Source organism: Peromyscus leucopus, chromosome 4 (assembly GCF_004664715.2).
Source record: "Peromyscus leucopus breed LL Stock chromosome 4, UCI_PerLeu_2.1, whole genome shotgun sequence".
NCBI classification, from domain to species: Eukaryota; Metazoa; Chordata; class Mammalia; order Rodentia; family Cricetidae; genus Peromyscus; species Peromyscus leucopus.
The window spans coordinates 132,418,009-132,439,812 of NC_051066.1; the positions used below are offsets into that span (position 1 = coordinate 132,418,009).

At 48.7% G+C, this 21,804-nt stretch overlaps 2 protein-coding genes across 10 annotated transcripts in view; one reads left to right on the forward strand and one right to left on the reverse strand.

Moving 5' to 3' along the window:
- The first annotated feature begins 3,861 nt into the window (after positions 1 to 3,861).
- Positions 3,862 to 8,673, forward strand: Spag4 (sperm associated antigen 4). 4 transcript variants are annotated; one of them, XM_028888967.2, is made up of 12 exons: positions 3,893 to 4,368; positions 4,806 to 4,910; positions 5,571 to 5,637; positions 5,805 to 5,866; positions 6,064 to 6,107; positions 6,301 to 6,326; positions 6,429 to 6,537; positions 6,760 to 6,835; positions 6,949 to 7,064; positions 7,423 to 7,590; positions 8,301 to 8,390; positions 8,492 to 8,673. In XM_028888967.2, exons 1-12 carry the CDS (start codon positions 4,065 to 4,067, stop codon positions 8,648 to 8,650), a joined length of 1,326 nt encoding a protein of 441 aa, XP_028744800.1. In that variant the 5' UTR covers positions 3,893 to 4,064; the 3' UTR covers positions 8,651 to 8,673. The 4 variants fall into 4 exon arrangements, 2 of the variants coding, with proteins under 2 accessions (XP_028744800.1, XP_028744802.1); XM_028888969.2 differs by having other exon boundaries at positions 4,170 to 4,349; XR_005091424.1 differs by lacking the exons at positions 7,423 to 7,590; positions 8,301 to 8,390; positions 8,492 to 8,673 and adding an exon at positions 5,049 to 5,184 and having other exon boundaries at positions 3,862 to 4,368; positions 4,806 to 4,980; positions 5,272 to 5,637; positions 6,949 to 6,983.
- A 2,940-nt stretch (positions 8,674 to 11,613) lies between these two features.
- Cpne1 (copine 1) overlaps positions 11,614 to 21,804 on the reverse strand; it is a 41,473-nt gene continuing 31,282 nt past the window's right edge. For 5 of the 6 annotated variants that reach the window (XM_028888998.2, XM_028889000.2, XM_028888997.2 and 2 more), the window contains 15 exons: positions 19,816 to 19,944; positions 19,538 to 19,717; positions 19,342 to 19,416; positions 19,193 to 19,264; positions 19,005 to 19,085; positions 18,761 to 18,850; positions 18,571 to 18,657; positions 18,365 to 18,451; positions 18,214 to 18,273; positions 17,997 to 18,130; positions 17,845 to 17,899; positions 16,810 to 16,861; positions 13,977 to 14,110; positions 13,598 to 13,834; positions 11,614 to 13,470 (listed from right to left, as the gene is read on the reverse strand). In XM_028888998.2, the coding sequence (XP_028744831.1) occupies positions 13,330 to 13,470; positions 13,598 to 13,834; positions 13,977 to 14,110; positions 16,810 to 16,861; positions 17,845 to 17,899; positions 17,997 to 18,130; positions 18,214 to 18,273; positions 18,365 to 18,451; positions 18,571 to 18,657; positions 18,761 to 18,850; positions 19,005 to 19,085; positions 19,193 to 19,264; positions 19,342 to 19,416; positions 19,538 to 19,717; positions 19,816 to 19,944 (1,614 nt within the window). In that variant the 3' untranslated portion in view covers positions 11,614 to 13,329. Of the gene's footprint in view, positions 13,471 to 13,597; positions 13,835 to 13,976; positions 14,111 to 16,809; positions 16,862 to 17,844; positions 17,900 to 17,996; positions 18,131 to 18,213; positions 18,274 to 18,364; positions 18,452 to 18,570; positions 18,658 to 18,760; positions 18,851 to 19,004; positions 19,086 to 19,192; positions 19,265 to 19,341; positions 19,417 to 19,537; positions 19,718 to 19,815; positions 19,945 to 21,804 lie in introns of those variants that run through there. The other variant, XR_003736541.2, reaches the window with a different exon arrangement.

Genomic DNA, 21,804 nt, shown 5'->3' on the forward strand with positions numbered 1-21,804 from the left:
AACGTAACACATATCCTGGTTTCCATTCTGAGGTTAGCACATCTTTATACAGGCTACTGTAAATCCATAGTTTTTTCCTATTATCCAATGTCTCTCTGCAGCTGCTGTTCCTTTCTCATTAGCACTGAGAAAATTCAAAGTTAATAGAGCATTATGTAACCTATTTCTGGAGGTTTTGTTACCCCTTTCTGTTTATTTAGCATATCCTTTAGAGTTCGATTTGATCTTTCTATGATTGCTTGGTCTGTAGGATTATGTGGTATATCTGTAATGTGCTTTGTATTGTAATAAGCAAAAAACTATTTCATTTTACCAGAGACATATGCTGGAGCATTGTTGGTTTTAATTTGTATAGGAATACCCATAATGGCCATAACTTCTAGCAAATGCATGATTACAGAATCAGCTTTTTCAGAACTCAAAGCGGTTGCCCATTGAAATACTGAATAAGTATCAATAGTGTGGTGCACATATTTCAATTTTCCAAATTCTGCAAAGTGAAACACATCCTTCTGGTAATGGAGTTTGAGTGTATAAAGAAAAAGTAGGATATTTCCTTATAATTTCCTTGGCTTGTTGCCAGGTTATGGAAAAATCCTTTTTTAAACCCTTACTATTGACATGATGTTTTTTATGGGCCCCCAGAACATTTCCTATCAATAACTGATCAATCTCATCATTACCTTGTGCTAGAGGGCCTTGCAGAGCCGTATGGGATCGGATGTGTGTTATATATAAGGGATGATTCTATTCTTGATTATTTCTTGTAACTGAATAAATAATGAAGTTAATTCTCACTCATCATGGATAAATTCAGCAGTTCCAATGTGTAAGACCATTCTTTCTGCATACTGAGAGTCAGTAATTGTGTTGAGAGTTTCTGAAAAATCCATTAATACCATTAGAATGGCATATAATTCCCATTTTTGGACAGAATTATAAGGACTTTGAACCACTTTACTTAAATGTTCTGATTTGTAACCTGCCTTTCCCTTTTGGTTTGCATCAGTATAAAATATAGGGGTTCCAGATATTGGTGTTTCCTGTACATTTCAGGGCAGGATCCAGTTAGTTATCTTTATAAGTTTAATTCTATTGCTTTTGAGATATTTGTTGTTAATCTCTCCCAAAAAATTACTGCAAGCTCTTTGCCAAGTTTTACTTTCTGCCCATAATTTGTCAATTTCATCATTAGTTAAATTTCTGTTGGGTCTATTCCTGCTAATTGACAAAGTGTCAATTTTCCTTTTGAAATCAACTCAGAGATCTTTTCCACATAAGTTTTTAATTTGGTAGAAATATCCATTCCAATATAATATCTTTCCTCTGCATTAAAATTCCTGTAGGAGAATGCTTAGAGGCTAAAATAACCCAAATGTAATCAAGCTTTGGATCCAAATGATCCACATGTGCATCCTGTATTTTCTTTTCCTCCAAAGCCAGTTCTTTCTCAGCTTCAACTGATAATTCTCTTGGACTATTTAAGTCCTTGTCACCCTCTAAGGTTTTGAACAAATTTCTCAGTTCATCATTTTTTTTACCCCAATAGTACTCAGTAGATTGGAAATGTCTCCTAATAATCTTTGAAAGTCATTAAGAGTCTGTAATCGATCTCTCCTGATTTGCACTTTTGGGGATCTTATTTTTTTTGTAGACCTATTTTACATCCTACATAATTAATAGACTCTCCTCTTTGTATCTTTTCAGGAGCAATTTGTAATCAACAAGGCAAATTTTTCTTTACTTCTTCAAACATTCTTTCTAAAGTATCTACATTTGAATCAGCTAGTAAAACGTCCATATAATGGTAAACTATAGACTGAGGAAATTGTTTATGTCCAATGGCTGTCATACAAAATATTGGCACAGGGTTGGGCTATTTAACATTCCCTGTGGGAGAACCTTCCATTGATATCTCTTAACCGACTGAGAATTATTATAAGTAGGTACCGTGAAGGCAAATTATTCTCTGTCTTTTTCTTGTAAAGGTATTGAGAAGAAACAGTCTTTTAAATTGATAACTGTAAGAGGCCATCCTTTAGGCATCTGCCCTGACTCCGCCCTCTTCTCCCAGTATCTCTCTTAGATTTCCCGCCTGGCTCTTATCCTGCCTTACCATAGGTCAGAACAGCTTCTTTATTAACCAACAGTAGCAACACATATTCACAGCACACAGAAAAACCATCCCACAGCAGCAAATACCTCCCTCACCTCTCTTCTTCTCTCTCTTCACGAGGCCACATCTGCGCCTCCTCTCTTCCCCCTCTCCCGCCTCTTCATTTCTCTTCCTCTCTTATTCCTCCTCTCCTCAGCCTTATCCCCCAGAGGTGCACTCTGCGTTCCTTTCCTTCCTCCCCCAATAAATTTGCCTCTTGAGTTCTGTCACATGGCATGGCTTTCTAGGGCCCTTGGCTCCAACCCACCAAGGTTTTAGCACATTGCTTTTTCTGGTGTGGACCTTAATTAGGATTGAGCATGTAGTTGTTTAAATGTACATTCTAAGATGGCAAGATGGCTCAGTGCATAAAGGCACTTGCTGCCAAGTCTGAAGACTTGAATTTGATGCCTGGGTCCCACATGGTGGAGAGAGAAAACTGACTCCCAAAAGTTGTCCCCTAATCTACAGACACACACATACACCACAGAAAGGGAGAGAGGGAGGGATGGAGAGGGAGAGAGGAGAGAGAGAGAAAGAGAGTGAGAGCGAGAGCGAGAGCGAGAGCGAGAGCGAGAGCGAGAGCGAGAGCGAGAGAGAGAGAGAGAGAGAGAGAGAGAGAGAGAGAGAGAGAAGAGAGAGCTGGAAGTGTGGTCCTGCCTTTTACCCCAGTGCTTGGGAGATACAGGCAGGCAGGACTGAGCACCAGACCAACTTTGGCTGCATAGTGAGACTCTTTAAAAAATAGAGGGGTGATTAAAACATAGTAATTTTTTAACGTGTTGAATGATGCTCTGCTCCCTCCTAATATTTACTAAATATTCCTAAATATCTGGGCACTCATTATAGGCTACACCTATCTTGAAGGATACAGAAGTGAACAAAACCAACAACAACAACAAAATCCCCATCCTTGCAGCGGTGGTGGCACATGCCTTTAATCTGGAGGTAGAAACTCTGGGAACTCTGAGTCCTAGACTACAGATCGAGTTCAAGGACACAGAGAAACCTTGTCTTGAAACACCACTCCCCACCCCCCCCAAAAAAAAATCCTCATAAGTTAACACTGCAGTGGGAATGATAGGCACTTAGGGCCATCATGGGCTACATAGCCAGCAAGACCTCATGTCCAAAATACATAAAGGATTGGGGAGATGGCACAGCCAACGAAGTCCTTACAGTGGAAGCCTGAGGACCCAAGTGCAGAGACTCAGCACCCTAGTAAAAAGCGAGGCCAGAGCTCAGGGGCCTGTAATCCCTAGGACTGGCTGGTTTGGCTGAGAAACAAAGTGAAGGGGCTGACATAGCCCAGTGTATAAACTGCTTGCTGCCTAAGCCTGAGGACCCGAGTTGTTAGCCCCAGGGCCCACAGAAGGGAAGGGTGTTAGGGCACATGCCTGTCATCAAAAGCTCTGGGGGAGCGGAGACAAGAGGATCCATGGGGTCTTGCAGGCCCTAGCTGAAAAAAAACGGTGAGACCCGGGTTCAGGAAGAGAGACCCTATCTCAAAAACGAGGGTGGAGAGCGACTGGAGACAGCAGGCATCACGTCCGGTCACACACACACACACACACACACACACGCGCGCACACACACACACACACACGCGCACACACATACACTCACACACTCATACACGCGCACGCCCACACACGCCCACGAAGCCATCCGCCAACAGGTCTCCGGGCTCCCAGTGACGTCGCGGCGGCTCTGTGACACACCTCCTCTGTGACGGCAGCAGCGGGCAGGTCGCAGACGCCAGGGCTGAGTCGACCGCGCCGCCCGGGGCTCACGCAGGGTCGGACCCGGCCGGCGGCGGCGGCGGCGGCTGCGCGCGGCAGCTGAGGGAGGCCCGAGGGCTTTGGCTGCGGCGACTGCGGCTTCCCAGGGGGGGCGGCCCCAGGAAAGGATGCGGCGGAGCCCCCGCCCAGACTCGGCCGCCTCCTCTCACAAGCAAGCGCCCGACTTCTCCAGCGACAACAGCAGTAGTTCCCACAGCGTGACTTCGGGGGACAGCAATGGGCCCCGGTCCGCGGAGCTCGAGCAGCCCGAGGGCAGAAGGACCCGGGGCTCGAGCTGTGCCGAGCCCTCCTTAAGCCCGGAAGTGTCCGGAGGAGCCCCATGGGCAGGAAGCTCTTGGCCGAAGCCGGCGCCTCGGAGCCACAATGGGCAGACCGCCTGTGGCTCGGCAACCGTGAGGGGCGGGGCCTCGGGTGCGGGCGGGGTCCAGCCCGGGGGCGAGAGGGCGGGGCGGGCTCGCGGGGGCGGGGCCCGACGCGGACCTGGGTGCAGTTCCGGCCTCGCGCCTGAAGGGGGCGCGCTCAACCCGAGTCCCTGAGGGGCGAGGCACGGTGCCATGGCCGGTCCCGGGAGGGGGCGGAGGAGATCCTGTGACTGGGCATGGCTGAGGAGGCGCCACAGCGCCGGCGTGAGTGGGTTCCCGGACCTGGGGCCCGGCCCCACCGGGACTCCGGCTGGGGCGGGTCTGGGGGTGCGCAGGGGGCGTGGCACGGGGGTGCGGCAGACTCGAGGCGCTGTTTGGAGAGGCCGCCCAGCCGTCTGGCACCAGGCTCGGGAGCCTGCGCCCGGGCCCCGGGGGAAGTGCGAGCTTGCTGCACAAGACCTCAATGAAGCCCTGGGCTTCCCGCAGAACCGGCTGGATCTCCGGCAGGCTTGGAGGAGCAGCTCAGCTTTCTCCCCGCCCTGGATCTGAGGCAGGAGATGCCTACCCCGCGGGTGTCGAAGAGCTTCCTGAGTACGAGCCGGGCCAGCCCCATCCCTTCTGACCTGGCACTCGGAACCCCAGTTCTCCTGCCCGAACCCGGGTCCAAGAATCCAGCCCCATCCCTTCTGACCTGGCACTCGGAACCCCAGTTCTCCTGCCCGAACCCGGGTCCAAGAATCCAGCCCGATCCCCTCTGACCTGGCACTCGGAACCCCAGTTCTCCTGCCCGAACCCAGTTCTCCTGCCCGAACCCGGGTCCAAGAATCCAGCCCCATCCCTTCTGACCTGGCACTCGGAACCCCAGTTCTCCTGCCCGAACCCAGTTCTCCTGCCCGAGCCCGAATCCGAGAATCCAGCCCGATCCCTTCTGACCTGGCACTCGGAACCCCAGTTCTCCTGCCCGAACCCAGTTCTCCTGCCCGATTCCGAATCCGAGAATCCAGCCCGATCCCTTCTGACCTGGCACTCGGAACTTCAGTTCTCCTGCCCGAACCCCTCTGACCTGGCACTCGGAACCCCAGTTCTGCCCGAGCCCGGATCCGAGTGTCCAGCCTCATCTCGTTTTTCCAGCCCATTCTTGTCTCCTGAGACCCAGGACCTTGCCCGCCCCCCGGCCCCGTCCCTCCCAAGCCTTTGTGAACCTGCACCACTTGACCCCTCATGGTTCGCCCTCTCTGTCCCGGCCCCCAGGTTTCCTCTTTCAGGTGCTGAGCGTGTTGTTATCAGTGACTGGAGACGTGCTGGTCAGTGTGTACAGGTCAGAGGAAGACGGGGCAGGGACGGACGGGCAGCAGGGCTGGGACCCACCAAGCCATGAGCTGATTCCTATCTGGTCGAGTGCCCGGGAACTGGGTCTAGGACCCTGGGGTCGAGGCTAGGGTGGGTTAGGGCCTCAAGGCATCAGCTTCCATCCCGGTTCCTCAGGGAGGTCTGTTCCATCCGCTTCCTGTTCACTGCTGCGTCGCTTCTGAGTGTCTTTCTGGCAGGTGAGGAGCTTTGATTCCCTGGGGCCCCAGCTCTGCAGGTTTGCAGCCAAATCCAGCTCACCTGTCCCTGTGCCCCTCTGCCCACCCTGACCCCTGCTTGGTGGCTCACCGTCCTTCTGCGGCCCCAGCCACCACCCCAGCCCCCTTGCATTCCTCCCTGTCCCCTTATACCAGAGGATGCCCTTCTCTTTCTCCAGCACTCTGGTGGGGTCTCCTGTACCTGGTCCCCCCTTTGGAGAATGTGAGTTGGGGAGACTAAGCCCCCAGGTGGGGTGGAGGTTGCGCGGGGGGGGGGGATCCCTGGGCTACTGGGAGGGGGCAGGGCATTGAGCGTAATCCCCAGAGGCCAACTGAGAATGGGAGGGGAGGCCCCTGAGTCTGGCCATACCCTGCTGACTTGGGAGAAGGTCGCTTATTTGTCCCTCCCTCCCCAGGAACCTAAGGAGATGCTGACTCTGAGGTAAAGGGGGGCAGGCGGCTCTGGAAATGTATCTGTGGGGGGACTTCGGAAAGGAGCGCCCAGGCACAGGTAGCTAACCACGTTGCTACATCTCCATTCCAGCCAGTACCACCAGCGCGTGCACTCTCAGGGCCAGCAGCTGCAGCAGCTCCAGGCAGAACTGAATAAACTCCACAAGGAGGTGTCCAGCGTTCGTGCAGCCCACAGTGAGGTGAGTCCCTGCATGCGGGCTCAGGGCCCCAGCTGTGACGGACGCTCAAGGACGCTCTTTGGAACTGCCACATCCTGGGTCTTGAGATGAATCTTCACCCAGACACCCTCTGTGGGGACTCTTAAGGCCCTTAAGGTCCTATCTCTGGATATTGAGTTACTGAGAAGCCGGCCCAATGTAAACTAGCCCCAAACCCTCCTGGTCCACCCTCTGCCTCTTTAGAGAGTGGCCAAGCTCGTGTTCCAGAGGCTGAATGAGGACTTCGTTCGGAAACCTGACTATGCACTGAGCTCTGTGGGTAAGACACAGACAGACATGTGGAAAGAAACAGACTGGAGGTGGGTGGGTCATAGACAGCCTCATTGCTGAGAAAGCTTAGGAGCCTCTGAAAGGGACTTCTGCCCATTCTAGGAGCCTCCATCGACCTGGAGAAGACGTCCAGTGACTATGAGGACACCAACACTGCCTACTTCTGGAATCGCTTGAGCTTCTGGAACTATGCACGGCCACCCTCGGTCATACTGGAGGTGGGCCTGGAACCAGGGAGCTGGGGATGGTATCAACGGCAGAGCCAGGGTGAGGGCAAGAATCAGCTTAGTGGAGAGAGGACGGGAGCTGAGATCAGTTTGGCTTCGAGAGGTGCCCCGCCGGGGACAGGGTCTGGCATGGTGTGGGAAGGCTCCTGCCAAGCCAAGGATGGAGTGAAACTCCTGGGGACTCAGCTTTGTCTCCTGTGGTTAGACAAGGTCGGGGCAGAGGGCAGAGCTCTGGGCTGAGCAGCAGCTCTAGGGCAGTGTTGCTATGCAGCTCAGGCTGCCCCCATCCTCAGTACCGTCTGGTCTGGGGTCTGTCCTGGGTTCTGACGGTCTGCCCAAACCCCTACAGCCAGACGTGTTCCCTGGAAACTGCTGGGCTTTTGAAGGTGATAAAGGCCAGGTGGTGATCCGACTGCCAGGCCATGTGCAGTTAAGCGACATCACCCTGCAGCATCCTCCACCCACCGTGGCACACACAGGCGGAGCCAGCAGCGCACCCCGGGACTTTGCAGTCTTTGTGAGTGGGGCTGAGGCCAGGAGGTGGGGAATTTTGTTCAGAACCCCCTCGGCAGTGGTGAGAACCATTGCCAGCACTTGTCATTATTTGCTCATCTCACACACTCACAGGCTGCTACAGGTTGGAATGAGCATAGCTAGATCCAGATTCGTTTGGCTTGCCAAGCTCCAGACACATTATTTCATTGCATCTGTAAAAGCTATGAAGATATGTTGTCTGACGAGGGATAATAGAATGATTTCTTTAAAAACTTTTTAAAGGATATGAGTGTTTTTGCCAGTATGTGCATCATGTACATTCCTAGTGCCCCAGAAAAGTCAGAAGAGGGTGGTAGATTCCTCTGGAACTGGAGCTAAGAACAGTGTGAGCCACCATGTGGTTGCTGGGAACCCAACCTGGGTCCCCAGCAAGAGCCATCTTTCCAGCCCTGCTAACAACTTTATAATAGCCTGGTTTGTTTGCTTAAGACAGGGTCATTCTGTGCAGCCCAGGCTGACTTTAAACTTACAGTCTTGGCTTAGCATCCCTGGTGCTAGGACACCCCGGCTGTTGCTGGTTTCTTCAAGTCTAATTCCACACTACATACCTTGCATTAGAACACAAGCCAGAGCACATGCAGCTGTTGAACACATTGAAGATCCTGAACCAAGCTGTTTTCTCTCCCTTCCCCCTGTACCTCACTGTTCCTCCATACACTCTTCACCCAACAGGGGCTCCAAGTTGATGATGAGACTGAAGTGCTCTTGGGAAAATTCATCTTTGATGTGCAGAAATCTGAGATTCAGACTTTCCACCTACAGGTGTGTTTATCTCTGGGGTGAGAGTGCTAAATGGGGCAGTGGATACTGATGGGGAGGACAGTCTTAGAGCAGGTGTTGGCACGATTCGTTTGTCTCCCCAGAATGACCCTCCGTCAGCCTTCCCCAAGGTGAAGATTCAGATTCTAAGCAACTGGGGCCATCCACGTTTCACATGCTTATATCGAGTCCGTGCCCATGGTGTGCGGATCTCAGAGTGGGCAGAGGACAATGCCACAGGGGTCACTGGGGGGCCCCATTAAAAATGCTGATGGTTGGAGTAGAATTGAGATTTGTGCTAAAGAAAACGGCATCAGTGATGAGAGGCCACCTTTTGGGGAAAGCTCTGGCTGCCTATGGCAGGTCAGTATGGCAGAATATGGCCCTCAACACATCCTCTTTTCCTGGTATAGCAGCAGCAGCTGGTGTTTACAGTGCCTACAATATGCAAGAGACGGTGTTGTAGACATTCTATACTATACAAGATGCAGCTTGAACCTCAGTCCAGACAAAACTGCTCAGACGAGCTCTACTTGTACTAGTGAAAAGGAACACAAGAATGGGGCCTTCCTCGGGAGGCATCCCTTTTCAACTGGAGAACTACCAGGCAGTTGAAGCCATACTTGTGTTCAATCCCTACCCCCAAATCCTGGATATGTCCTCAGTTCCTCCTGTGTACAAATAGAGGGGAAACTCTCCTCTGGCAAACACTGAAAAGCTAAGATCTGGACATTTCTAGGAATCCTTCTGAGTCAAAGCTGACTTAGGCTCGGTAGCCCTCACGCAGCTAGTCATTACTAGCCTTAGGTGTAGGTCATCTGAAGTTCATCAGACTCACGAATCTTCACTGTAATGGTTAAAAGAACTGGAGGGGGGCCGTGCAAATAGGCAGCCAAATAATTAGTTCCTAAGAGTAGAAAAGAGAAACTAGCATGAGCAAAGAAAAAAAGAAAAGCATTATTTATCTTGGATGTTGGGGTCCTTCCTACTGGTATGTGAGGCAGAACACTTAGCCACCTATTTAAATTAGGGTGATAGTATTTTGTCATTGAAGACGGAAGTGCCCATACCAAGCATTCTCAAAACCTGAGGTCTGGGGGCTGGAGAGATGGTTCCAGTGGTTAAGATCATTGGCTGCTCTTCCAGAGGACATGAGTTTGATTCCCAGCACCCACAGCAGCTCACAACCACCTGTAACTCCAGTTCTAGGGGATCTGAAACCCTCTTCTAGCCTTCTCAGACACTAGGCACACATGTGGTACATTCAAGCAAGCAAAACACCCAAACCTATAAAAAGTCAACAACAAAAGCCAAGGCTAGGGCTAAAGAGATGTCTCAGCAGGGAAAGGCCACCAAGCCTGACAATTAGAACTTAATCCCGGGACCCATATGGTGGAACAAGAGAACCAACTCCACAAATCTATCCTCTGACCTCCCACATGCTGTGGCACTTTCATACAAAAAATTTAAATGTAATAAAAAAAATTAAGGGTCATTAAGATGACTCAAGTGGGTTACAGGGGCTTGCCCCCAAGTCATATGAGCTGAAGTCAAGTCTCTGGGACTCCTACAATAGAGAACCAATCCCACAGGTTGGCTTTTGACCTCCATATGTACCATGATACATACACATGCACACATACAAATTAATGTAGTAGGAACAAATTAAAACTAAGGTTAAAAATAGAACTAAGGAGCCGGGCAGTGGTGGCACACACCTTTAATCCCAGCACTCAGGAGGCAGAGCCAGGCAGATCTCTGTGAGTTTGAGGCCAGCCTGGGCTACCAAGTGAGCTCCAGGAAAGGCGCAAAGCTACACAGAGAAACCCTGTCTCGAAAAACCAAAAAAAAAAAAAAAAAAAAAAAAAGACTAAGGGCTGGGCATGGTGATATCCAGATGCCTTTAATTCCAGCATTCAGCAGGCAAAGATAAGGAATTTCTGAGTTTGAGCCCAGGAGTCAGTACTACATAGAACCTGTCTCAAGAAAACTAAAATGAAAAAAATAGGACTGAAGACTGGACATGGTAGTGCACACCTTTAATCCCAGCACTTAGAGGCAGAGGCAGTGACAGGTGGATTAATAGAGCTAGCAGAGCATCAGTTTACCTAGTCTGCAAAAGCTCATGGTCCTGGATTCAAATCTCAGTACACATACACAGAGGGCAGTTTAACCATAGGAAGCAAAATCCTTAAGACTTCATTTTTTCCCCATCTAAGGCTGGCCTAAACTCACTGTGTAGCCCAGGTTAGCATAAAGTTCAAGGCAATACTCCTGCCTCAGGCACTCCAGTGCTAGGACCATAGACATGAACTACCTCATTCAGCTTCTGTTCACACTTTCCATACACGTCTAATGAGTGTGTGTACCATTGCTAGTGTGGAGGGCAGAGGACAACTGTGTGGAGTTAATTTTCTCCTTCCACCTTTACATGGACTCTATGATAGAATTCAGGTGGTTTGGCTTCTACAAGCAAGCACGTAATCCAGTTAGCAATCTCCTAAGATCCTCTCTTTTTTGAACAGGGTCTAATATAGCCCAGGTTATCCTCAGACTGTGTAGTAGAAGATGTCTTTAAACTCTAGAGCCTCCTACATATACTCAAAGATAAACTAAGTGGTAGGGCCTGACTCTAGCATGACTTAGACCCTAGTGGGCCCAATTCCCAGCACCAAACACAAAACAAAACAAAAAAACAAATGCAGCCACTGAGGCGTATTTATTATTATTGATATATGGATACATTTTAAAAAGCAGATTAGCATATATAAAAATAAAATTTTCATATTGCATATAAAAACATGAAACATTAACAGCTGAGGGAACAGACTGAACATATTGAAAAGAACAATCGAGACTCTGACACAGAGCCCAGGAGCAGGCTGCTGAGGATGAAATAAATGTATGAACGATACCTCGTCTACATGTGGAAGGAAGTTCAAGGTGAGTATGAGCTGACAAATGGAATGAGTGGGAATATCGCGTTCACAGAAGGCTACCTGTAATACCTGCTGAAATCGTAAATATCCTGTGATCTATCGTTTCCACATCTAGGAACCAATTCCTCAAATATCTATGTAAGCAGAACAAAAGGAATCAGAATCTCAGGGGATTACTAAATTCTGGTTATTATAAGAATAGCATAGGCCTGGAAAAGGAGACAAGGCAGCTTTGATAAGGCATCCAAAATCAATGCAAACCAGATACAAACAATATATGTGATTTCTTTTTTTAAAGGTTTTTTAAAATCTGATCTGAAATTCATAGTATAATTTAAGTCTACATCAAACTCTCAGCTATCTACCTGCCCCAGACTTCCAAATGTTGGCATTACAACCATGAGCCACCAAGCTTTGTTCCCTTTATCTATTTTTCCCTTTTTTTTTTTTTTCTGTGTAACAGTTCCGGCTGTTCTGGAACTCGCTCTGTAGACCAGGTTGGCCTTGACTCAGAAAGATTCGCCTGCCTCCGCCTCCTGAGTGATTAAGGTGTATACCACCTGCCTGGCCCATTATCTATTTTTATGATACTGATATTTGAGACAATTTTTTCCTTTAGTTTTTTTGACACAGAGTTTCTCTTGCTGTCCTGGAACTCACTCTGTGGACCCAGCTGATCTCAAACTCAGAGATCCACTTGCCTCTACCTCCTGAGTGCTGGGATTAAAGGTATGTACCGCACCCAGTTTTGAAACAATGTCTGATTAGGTTAGAAAAAATTTTTTTGAAATACCTCTGCCTCCTGGGTGCTGGAATTCAAGTTGTGCATAACCATGACTAACTGGCAGATTGAGTGAAATTTTAATTCTGCATTTAAAAGTTCCCTTCTCCCTGCAAAAGAAAATCTGTTTTTTAGAGCAGGCACCAAGTGCACCATAGCTCCATCTACTCTATGCTGAGGAAGGAGGATCCCTGAGCACAAAGAATCTGAAGACAGCCTGGGCAGTGGGGTTACGATGTGTCCCTCCTATAAAGTGTTTCCACAATGAACATACATGTTAAATTTCTAATAATATAAAAAGGTATTAAGCAGGACACAGTGGGCATGCTTATAATCCTAGCACTTAGGAGCACCAGAAATACAAGTCATCCTTGGCTATACATGTAGGACCACCCTGAGCTATAAGAGACCCTTTTAAATCAAGTCAGGGGTTCTCTGTTGTAACAGCGCTGGTTGTCCTGGAACTCGCTCTGTAGACCAGGCTGGCCTCAAACTCACAGAGATCCACCTACCTATGCTTCCTAAGAACTAGGATTAAAGGCGTGCGCCACCACCCGGCTGCTACATGAGATCTTATGTCAAATAAAAAAATTAGGACTGTAAACAAGACATGGTAGTACATGTCTCTAATTCCAGGTTGAGACAGGATGGTAAAATGCAGGCAAGTCTGGGCTACACAAGTGTCCCCCAAAACATCAAGGAACGGAGCTAGCACAAGAGTCTAACAGCCCTCCCTCTGCTGTGAAGAGGATCTCTCAGCTCTGTCCCCTCTCATGAGGCGGAGCACCTTCCATCTTGTCCATGTGCCCAGTTCAGCTCAGCTCCACCCAGAGGAAGGGACAAGCATACGCTTACTTTGTATTCAAGCTTTGTGTTTTCAAAGTATGCTTCTGGAGTGAATAGACCCAATTTGCCTGGATAGGGTTATCAGACCAAAGGGACCTTTCACTGAACAAGCCCAAGGTCAACAGACTAAGACTCAAGGCCAAAGTAGGCAAGGCTATCTATACCAGTCTGTAACCCTTCAAAGTGGGTGATCTTTATACTAGTCTTTCCTGAATAAAATGGTGTCAGGGACAGGTAGGTATGTCAAGAGCAGCAATAGCAGAAGCAAGTATAAAAGTATCAACTATAAAGTGTGAAGAATGTGCAGGGTTGGTCCATGGCCCAGAGGATGGTGCAGGCTGAAGTAGACTGACCATAGCCTACTCTCCGAGTGAACCTATGCCTCTGGGGGCTGTGCAGGGCCCGCGGCTGGAGCTGGAGGTGCCTTGAATGGGGCCCAACCTTGGGCTTTGAAGTAGGAAACCAGCTGAGTGGGCACTTCTGCAAGTACAGTCTGTGCCAGTGTCTCCCGTGGAGCCTGTCAGGAGAAGAAAGGCAAAGTCAACGAGGGCCTGCAAGTCTCCCAGGGTCTACGCCTTGTCCAAAACTCAACCTTGCCAGACTTTATCTACTGGACCTCAACCCTACCCCCAAACCTTACTCACATTCTGAAACCGTCGGTAAGGCACAAACTGCACTATGTCCCGGGTAGCTGCTTCTCCACGGCGTGTACGAAGAGGGCCACCATCAGCATCCAGCTGCTCCATGATCTCAAAGTCAGCACCACCCACGCCCACAATGATCACGGACATGGGCAGCTTTGAGGCTTGGACCACAGCCTCACATGTAGCCTCCACGTCTGTCACAGCGCCGTCAGTCAAAAGCAACAGTACGTAGTATTGCTAGGGACAAGTTCATTCCTGTACTGAGGCAAATCCTCTTTCCCAACCCTCCCGACAAACCAGCCACACATCCCCACTGACGAGACACCCCTCATTATCCAGTCCTCGCCACCTCAGCGCCACAGCTATCCCCAGCTCTTACCGAGGCAGTCCTCTGCTGTGCAGCCTGGGCTGCAAACCTAGCCACGTGGTTGATGATGGGTGCAAAGTTGGTAGGGCCATAAAGACGGACTTGGGGCAGCGCTTGACGGTAGGCGTCTACGATGCCCTGGATGCCTACAAAGAACAGCAGAAAATGCTGTCAAGTTGTAGACCTTAGACCTCACGGGATGAAGTTAGACCTTACACCTGCCCATCTAGGCCCAGATGAGGAAACCTGGGAATATTTCACCCTTATCTCTCAAGACACAGCATTATCCAACAAATGAAACTAAGGGGCAAAGAAGACAGCACTTGATATAAATAATATCTTGAATTAAAACCCAGATTAAGAGTTATTTTCTGAGTTGGGAGGTGGCGATGCACACCTCTGAACCCAGCCCTCGGGAGGCAGAGGCACGTGGATCTCTGAGTAGGAGCCAGCCTGGTCTACAGGGCAAGTTCCAGGACAGCCAGGGCTACACAGAGAAACCCTGTCTCGAAAAAATAAAAACAAAATAGTTATTTTCTGAACTAGGGAGTATAGAGCCTGTTGTATTAGTACTTTGGGAACTGAGTGTCAAGAGAGCCTGGCAAACACAGGAAGACCTTCAAAAGCAAATACGGCCATCAAGGTGGTTCGGCAGCTAATGGACTTGGTGCACAAGCTCGGCAACCTGAGTTCCATCCACAGAACTACACAGAGTTAGAGGGGGAGAACTAATCCTACAAGGCAAGATCCACCTGCTTTGGCCTCCCAAATGCTGGGGTTAAAAGAGTGAATCACAACCCCTGGCCTGGGTCACCAAGTTTGAAGCTAGCTTACATAGTTCTAGGCCATCCCAGCCAGAGTACAGAGAGAGACTCTGTCTCAAGAAGGAAAAAAAAAAGTTTGGCTGACTGAGAAGACATAGAATTTAGATTTAAACATATGTATGTAATATATTCTGAGGTTATAAAAGAAGGGACTATGGGAGGGGGAGTGTTTTATAAAGGGAGGGGCCCACAAGATAAGGTAATAGAGCCAGGCAGTGGTGGCACACTCCTTTAATCCCAGCACTCAGGAGGCAAAGACAGATGGATCTCTTGAGTTTAAGGTCAGCTTGGTCTACAGAGTGAGTTCCAGGGCAGCCAGGGCTACACAGAGAAATGCTGTCTCAAAGAACAAAACAAAACAAACAAACAAAAAAAATGCAATGGAATAATAAAATATGTGACATGAAGCAGATCCGGGTGCTATATAGGAGAGGGGACCAGCAACAAGGTGGATGAGGGAGGGCTAGGGGTGTAATAAGAAGATATACATGTATGCAAACAGCATGGGCTTATAATCTCAACAGTTGAGAGATGGAAACAGAAGGATCTGTTTGAGACTAGTGTGAGCTAAACAAGAACCTGATTCCAATGCAAAAAAAAAAAAAAAAAAGTCAAAATGAAATAATCACATGCTAACAAAAATTTAATAAAAGTAATAAGGGGCTGGGATATAGCTCTCTGGTAAAGCAAATTACGTAGCATATACAAGGGCCTAGCTTCAATCTCCAGTAACATAGAATTATTAAAAAAAAAATATCCTTGACTTTAGGAACATACTTGAAGTATTTAGGGTAAAGGGCTATGTGCATTGGTGTTTTGCCTGCATGTGTATCTATGTGAGGGTTGTCAGATCCCCTGGAACTGGAGTTTCAGATGGCTATGAGCTGCCATGTGGGTGCTAAGTATTAAACCCAGGTCCTCTGGAAGAGGAGTCAGTGCTCTTAACTGCGGAGTAATCTCTCCAGCCCCAAATCTTGGGTCTTTACAAAAAAGCTCGGGAGTTCACACAAAACATCTACGTCCACTGAGCTGGGGATGTGGCCAGCGAAAGAGTGCTTCCTTGGTGTATATAAAATTCTGGATGCCATCCTTAGCACAGCGATGCTGTGGGATGTTCTGTATGTCCTGTGGGAGCCCTTCTTGGGTTCTTTGTGGCGTTACCCAGCAGGTCCGCATAGAGGATGATTAGGACCATGGGCCTGAGTGCAGGTGTTTGAGATGGTCTGCACTTGGCTGTGCTGGGGGATGGTCTGTATGTCAAGTTGTTCTGATTGGTTAATAAATAAAACCTGATCGGCCGTGGCTAGGCAGGAAAGATAGGCGGGACTAACAGAGAGGAGAAATAAAAGGACAGGAAGGCAGAAGGACTGACTGCCAGATGCCGCCATGACCAGCAGCATGTGAAGATGCCGGTAGGCCACCAGCCATGTGGCAAGGTATAGATTTATGGAAATGGACTAATTTAAGCTATAAGCACAGTTAGCAAGAAGCCTGCCACGGCCATACAGTTTGTAAGCAATATAAGTCTCTGTGTTTACTTGGTTGGGTCTGAGCGGCTGTGGGACTGGCGGGTGACAAAGATTTGTCCTGACTGTGGGCAAGGCGGAAAACTCTAGCAACACAGCGAGGTCGGGGACAGAATGCTTCCTTGGTGTATATAAAATTCTGGACTCCATCCTTAGCACAGCGAGGTCGGGGACAGCCCACGAGGTCGGAGACAGCCCACACAGCCTTTTTCCACCTTTTCATTTGAGACCAAGTTGCCCAGGCAGGCCTTGAACTTTTGATTCTCTTGCCTCACCCTCCTAAGTAGCTGGGAATATAGAGCTCTGCCACTAGGCCCAGGAAATTTGTTATTTTAAAACCAAAGCACACAGAAGTAAGCAACTTGCCCCACGTCATTTCAGTAATGAGATGAACTCAACTCCCCTGGACTAGCTCCAGCCTCTCTCATCTTCTCTCCCCATGAAAGCTCACTCCTCAGAGGTGGAACCGTTTCACACTGCAGAATTGGGAATTACCTGCACAATAGGGGTTACTGGGATTGAAGTTCAAGGCAAATTCATGTGAGACCTGGGGACAAAAATGAAAATGACTGAACAAGGTGTGGGTTACAAACCTCTAAAATTAGCACACAGGAGACTAAGACTAGAAAATTGCAAGTTTAAACCTAGTCTGAGTTATAAAGTAAGACCTATTTCAAAAAGGAAAAAAAAACAAAAAAGGCTAAGTATAGGAGTACACAGTTTTAATCCCAGAACAGAGAGGCACTGGGATCTCTGTACACTTAGGCCAGCCAGAACAAACAAACAAAAAAACCAAAAAGAGAGAAAAAATGAGACTCTTCCTTCCTACCTTCCCCTCCTTTTTAGCATCCTGAATCCCGCCCCCCTCCCCCAATACACACCATTTTTTAGCGCCCAGACAAGGTCTATGTAGACCTGGTTGTCTTGGAACTCACTACATAGACCATGCTGGCCTTGAACTCACAGAGATTGGCCTGCCTCTGCCTCCTGAGTCCTGGGATTAAAGTTCTATACCACCATGCCTGGCTAAGACTTTTTGATATTTGTTTGTGTGGTGCGTGCCCAACGCGATCAGAAAAATGCATTGGGTTCTCTTTGGAGCCAAGTGACAGGTAGCTAGCCATCTTGTGTGGGTAACGGGGAACTGAACTTTGGTCATCTGGAGGAGCAGCAAGGGTTCGACTACTGAGCCATCTCTGTAGATTAACCACCCCCACAGACTTTTCTGTGCCATGAAACAGGACACTCTTGAGGGGCTCAACTGTAGTTGGTAGAGTGCATGTTTAGCATGTTTAAGGCCCTGGGTTCAAGCCCCAAAATACAAAATCCAAACAAGGGCATTCTGATATATGGCAAGGTTCCCACAGAAGCAATCTGGCCCTGCACTTGCTGTATACCAGCCTGCAAGAACGGATCCCCATATCTCTCCTTGTAGCTGGATGCCAAGCAATAAATAAATTTACCACAGACTCTGGGATTAGGATCCTGATACTAAAAATGAGAATAGAGAGAAGAAAGAAGAGAGCTTACCTGCCAATTAGGGGGTACCTGAGCCCCAAATCCAAATGCTGGAAACAGTTTGTCTCTGTGGAGGACAGTGAATTGTAAAAGAAGCAGAGAAGGGATTGAGTCCAGAGGCTGAGAAGTGTTGGGTATAGGAGTGGCCAGAACCTAGAACTCACGAGTCATAGTCTTGAACCACGCTGCCCACACTCCACAGTGCTGTCAGGTACTCGTTGACTCCCGAAGGGCTCAGATAGTGCAGGGAGTCAGGTGAGGATGGGTCCCCATTGGAACCAGTGAAGTCCACACCCACCTGGGAAGAGACCAAGAATGGAGGTAAATAAAGGCTACCTTAGCCTTCAGGCCTGTTCACTTGCCTCTAGGACAGCAACTTACAGTAAAGTTGATCTGGCAGCCTCCCATGACATAGTCCAGGAAGGAATACTCTGTTTCAACCTACAAGGGAAACCGGGGTTAGGCTGTGGCTAATAGAGGCCTAGCATCATGGGGTCCAACGCTCAGAACTCAGCATGGGTCACCGTCTTACCCGGCAAGTCTTGACACAGACAGTTCCAGAGTTCTTGTAGCTTTTCTTTTTTTTCTGCTTCTCAGGGTGGATGCATTCAAATTCAGCCTGGTCAGCAGGAGGAAACCATCACAGCATCAGCCAAGGACCTAAGCCACACTGGCCAGACTTGCCCTGGGCAGTAGCCTTCTAGGCCCACCAAAGCACTGTAAACAGTCAATACTTACTGGGACTGCTTGAAGCTGGGCCAGGGTGGTGTGGAATGTACCAATGAGATCATGTGACCCATCACTGTCATAGTCTGAGCAGCGTACCTGAGAGAGGGTATGTTTATGTATAAAGGAGACACAGGGCAAGCAACTAAGTCCCTTCCCAGGATCTGTTCCCTTCATCAGTCTATTAAGGTAAACTCCTCACCTGGATGGGTGTGCCAGGGTCCCCACCGCAGAAATGCTGAAGGGGAACTGAGAAGCGCTTCCACGTAGGGTTCAGGTTGTTCTTGACTACCTGGGGTGGAGGAGAGTGAGCCCTGGCCTGGCCCATGAAGAGCTCCCACCCTCTCCTACCCACAGTCTTTCTCCCTCAGTTCCCAAATTGCTAATCAAAAAGCCTGGAGATACTCTCCTTCCTATGCCAGGCCAGCCAACACCAGGAGCCACACCTCAGATCTGTATGTCAGGTGCCACTTCCCATCACCTTGTCGGAAGAACTCCAAGAATGGATCAGATTTTCCGAGGAAGTCCTGCCGATGCCAGAGAGACCCCAGTTATAAGACTCAGAAAGACAGCCACCGTGTCAGCCCTCTGTCCCCTTCATTCTTGGATCCCCAGGGTCTCCTTCCAGACACACCTTCTTATCTAGGTTTCTAGCTTCCACCTCCATGGTTACTACACGACTGTCCTTTAACTCCTGGGCTGAAACCTGGGTAGAGAGGACTACATCACCTCATGAATTATTCATCACATAAATTGCTTCCCAGCCTAGGCTTTATTCCTTACGGTGATGGTTCCCCGGCCTGCAGGCTTCCCCGGCTTCAACATCAAGGGTAGAGTCAGAGTCTGGCTGGACACAATCTGGGGAAAAATGAGGTGAGAGAGGCTTCAGGACCTCAGACAGGGTTAGGTCCCACCTGATCGGCACATCCAACCTCCGAGGTTACTTCATGGTACATTCTTAATCCCTGACCCTACATACCTGACCTAGGGAACACTCAGCTCCCCCTAGGAAGTCATCATCCCCCAGGTCTGGTGTCTTGTTGTCTATGTCATAGATTCCAAAGCGTAGCTTCTGGACAGTCTCAAAGTGGTACTCAATCTGCAGAGTCTTGGAGAACATGGGGCTTGAGCAGTTCCGGACTCGCTCAGTCCGGCAAAGCTGTGGGAAGAGGCCACTAAGCATCAGTTACAAACCTGTCACCCCAAAACATAATCCTACCCTCCCTCAACGACCGTAACCTTCAAGGCCCGTCTCACCTCAGCCCAGGTGCCCCCTCCCACATCTTGTAAAAGGACGCAGAGTGGGTCAGATTTGGAGCCGATATCCTTGTCAATGAGATGGTCACAGGAAACGGACAGCTGAACCGAGGTCACACAGTGGGCCATCTGGGTGGGGGGAAAGAGCCGGGTCAAGCATCAGGGTCTCTCCTCCATCTTTCACTGACTCTAGTTCCCAGCCCAGGAAGGGAAGCCGCAGGCTTCACACAGGCAGCCTCCACACCCTGAGCCCTAAGTGAGCTCAACGGCACAGGACACAGTTGTGATCTCACCAATGCTGCCCAGACCCAGGACTTGAGTCTTAACCACTGCAGAGAATAATCAATCTCACTCTGCTCTCTTAGCACCTGCCCCAAAGTCAGAACCAGGCCATACTTCAATTCCAACAGTCTCCAGTGAAGCCACTGTCTAGATACTGCTCCCCAAAAGCCGCTGCTGATAACGATGCCCTCCAACTCCGGGGCCCTACATCTTGCAAGTTGGGATCCATCCCCCGCATTGACTCTTCTAATCTCTAATCAGCTGTCGAAGTCTACTCCTCGTCATTCCCTGTCATGATCTATCAAAGCCGCTATTTATGCTGCCTAGAAATAGCAATAGTCTTCAGCTGGTCTCTTAACCTGTGCCATCCCTACTTCTACTTCCTATCTCCACCCCAACAGGCTATTAATATAGCAACCAAATTTATCCTGGCAAAACAGTCGCGCCAGGCTTCGTGGCACTGCCTATAATCACAACACACAGGAAGCATAAGCAGGACTGCTCTAAGTCTAAGGGCTACCTTAGATAACATACAGAGTTCCAGGCTACCCATGGCTACAAACTAAAATTCTGTCTCAAAATCCAAACAGACAAAAAATGCAAAGTTGTGGCTCACACTGTAATTCTATCTCTGGGAGGCCAAACAGAAGGAACAAGAATTCCAGGCCAGCCTGAGCTACACAGTCAGTATGAAGTTAGCCTTGGTTACATGAGATCCTGACTCAAAAGCAAACAAAAGGGCTTGAGAAGTGGCTCAGCAGTTAAGAGAATATCTCCCTCTTGCAGAGACCTGAGTTTAATTCCTGCACCCTGTTGGGTGGCTCACACCTGCCAACAACTCCAGCTCCAGGGGGATCCAATGCCTCTGGCCCATACATTTAGTCCATAGACACATACACATACCTTAAAATAAATAACAAAAAAGTCCTCCGCTGTCCCACTGTGAACTATACCATTCGTAGAAAACATACAAGCTGCACAGCAGTCTGAGGCAGGATCTGGGAAATCTAAGCTCATCTGGTGGTTCTCTTAACACTCATTCTGACCTCGCTGTTCCTCAAGCCAGATTCCCAGTCCAAAGCCCTGCAGTCTTGGGCTGCTCTTTGTTTTTATCACCTACATGACTGTTCCCTCTCCTGCAAGGTTCTTACTCATCATCACATCTCTTCATGTGGAGTCTTACCTGCCACTCTAATTAACTCCAACCACCACTGACACATCACAGACTCCATTACTGCTTTCATAACAGTATCCAACTCACTATTCATATTTTCGTTATACAATTAGTCTAATAGAATGTAAACTGTGTGAAGAATTTATGTGTGCACTGCTCTATCTCAAGCACCTAGATACGCTTGTTGCATGAAATCCAAAAGGCCATCTCCAGGACCAAGTCTCAGACTGACTAGCCTTTTGTCTCCAAAGTCAAATGGCCCCAATCCTCTCCAATTCACCTTTTTCCTCAACGGAATCATCATCACCTTGCATGAATCACCATAATAACTACAACATAGTTCCTCCTACAGCCCACGACGATCTGCAGGCGTACAAGATTCTCAATGGACTTGCCTCAGCAGCCCAGCTTCCTAGCAGGACTTCCTGGGATGTCTCCAGCCTTGAAATCCCCTATTATTAACCCTCAACTCCTTCTCCTCCCAGCCACATCATTTCATGATGGTCCCTAAGCCTCGTTTGTTGTTTTATGGT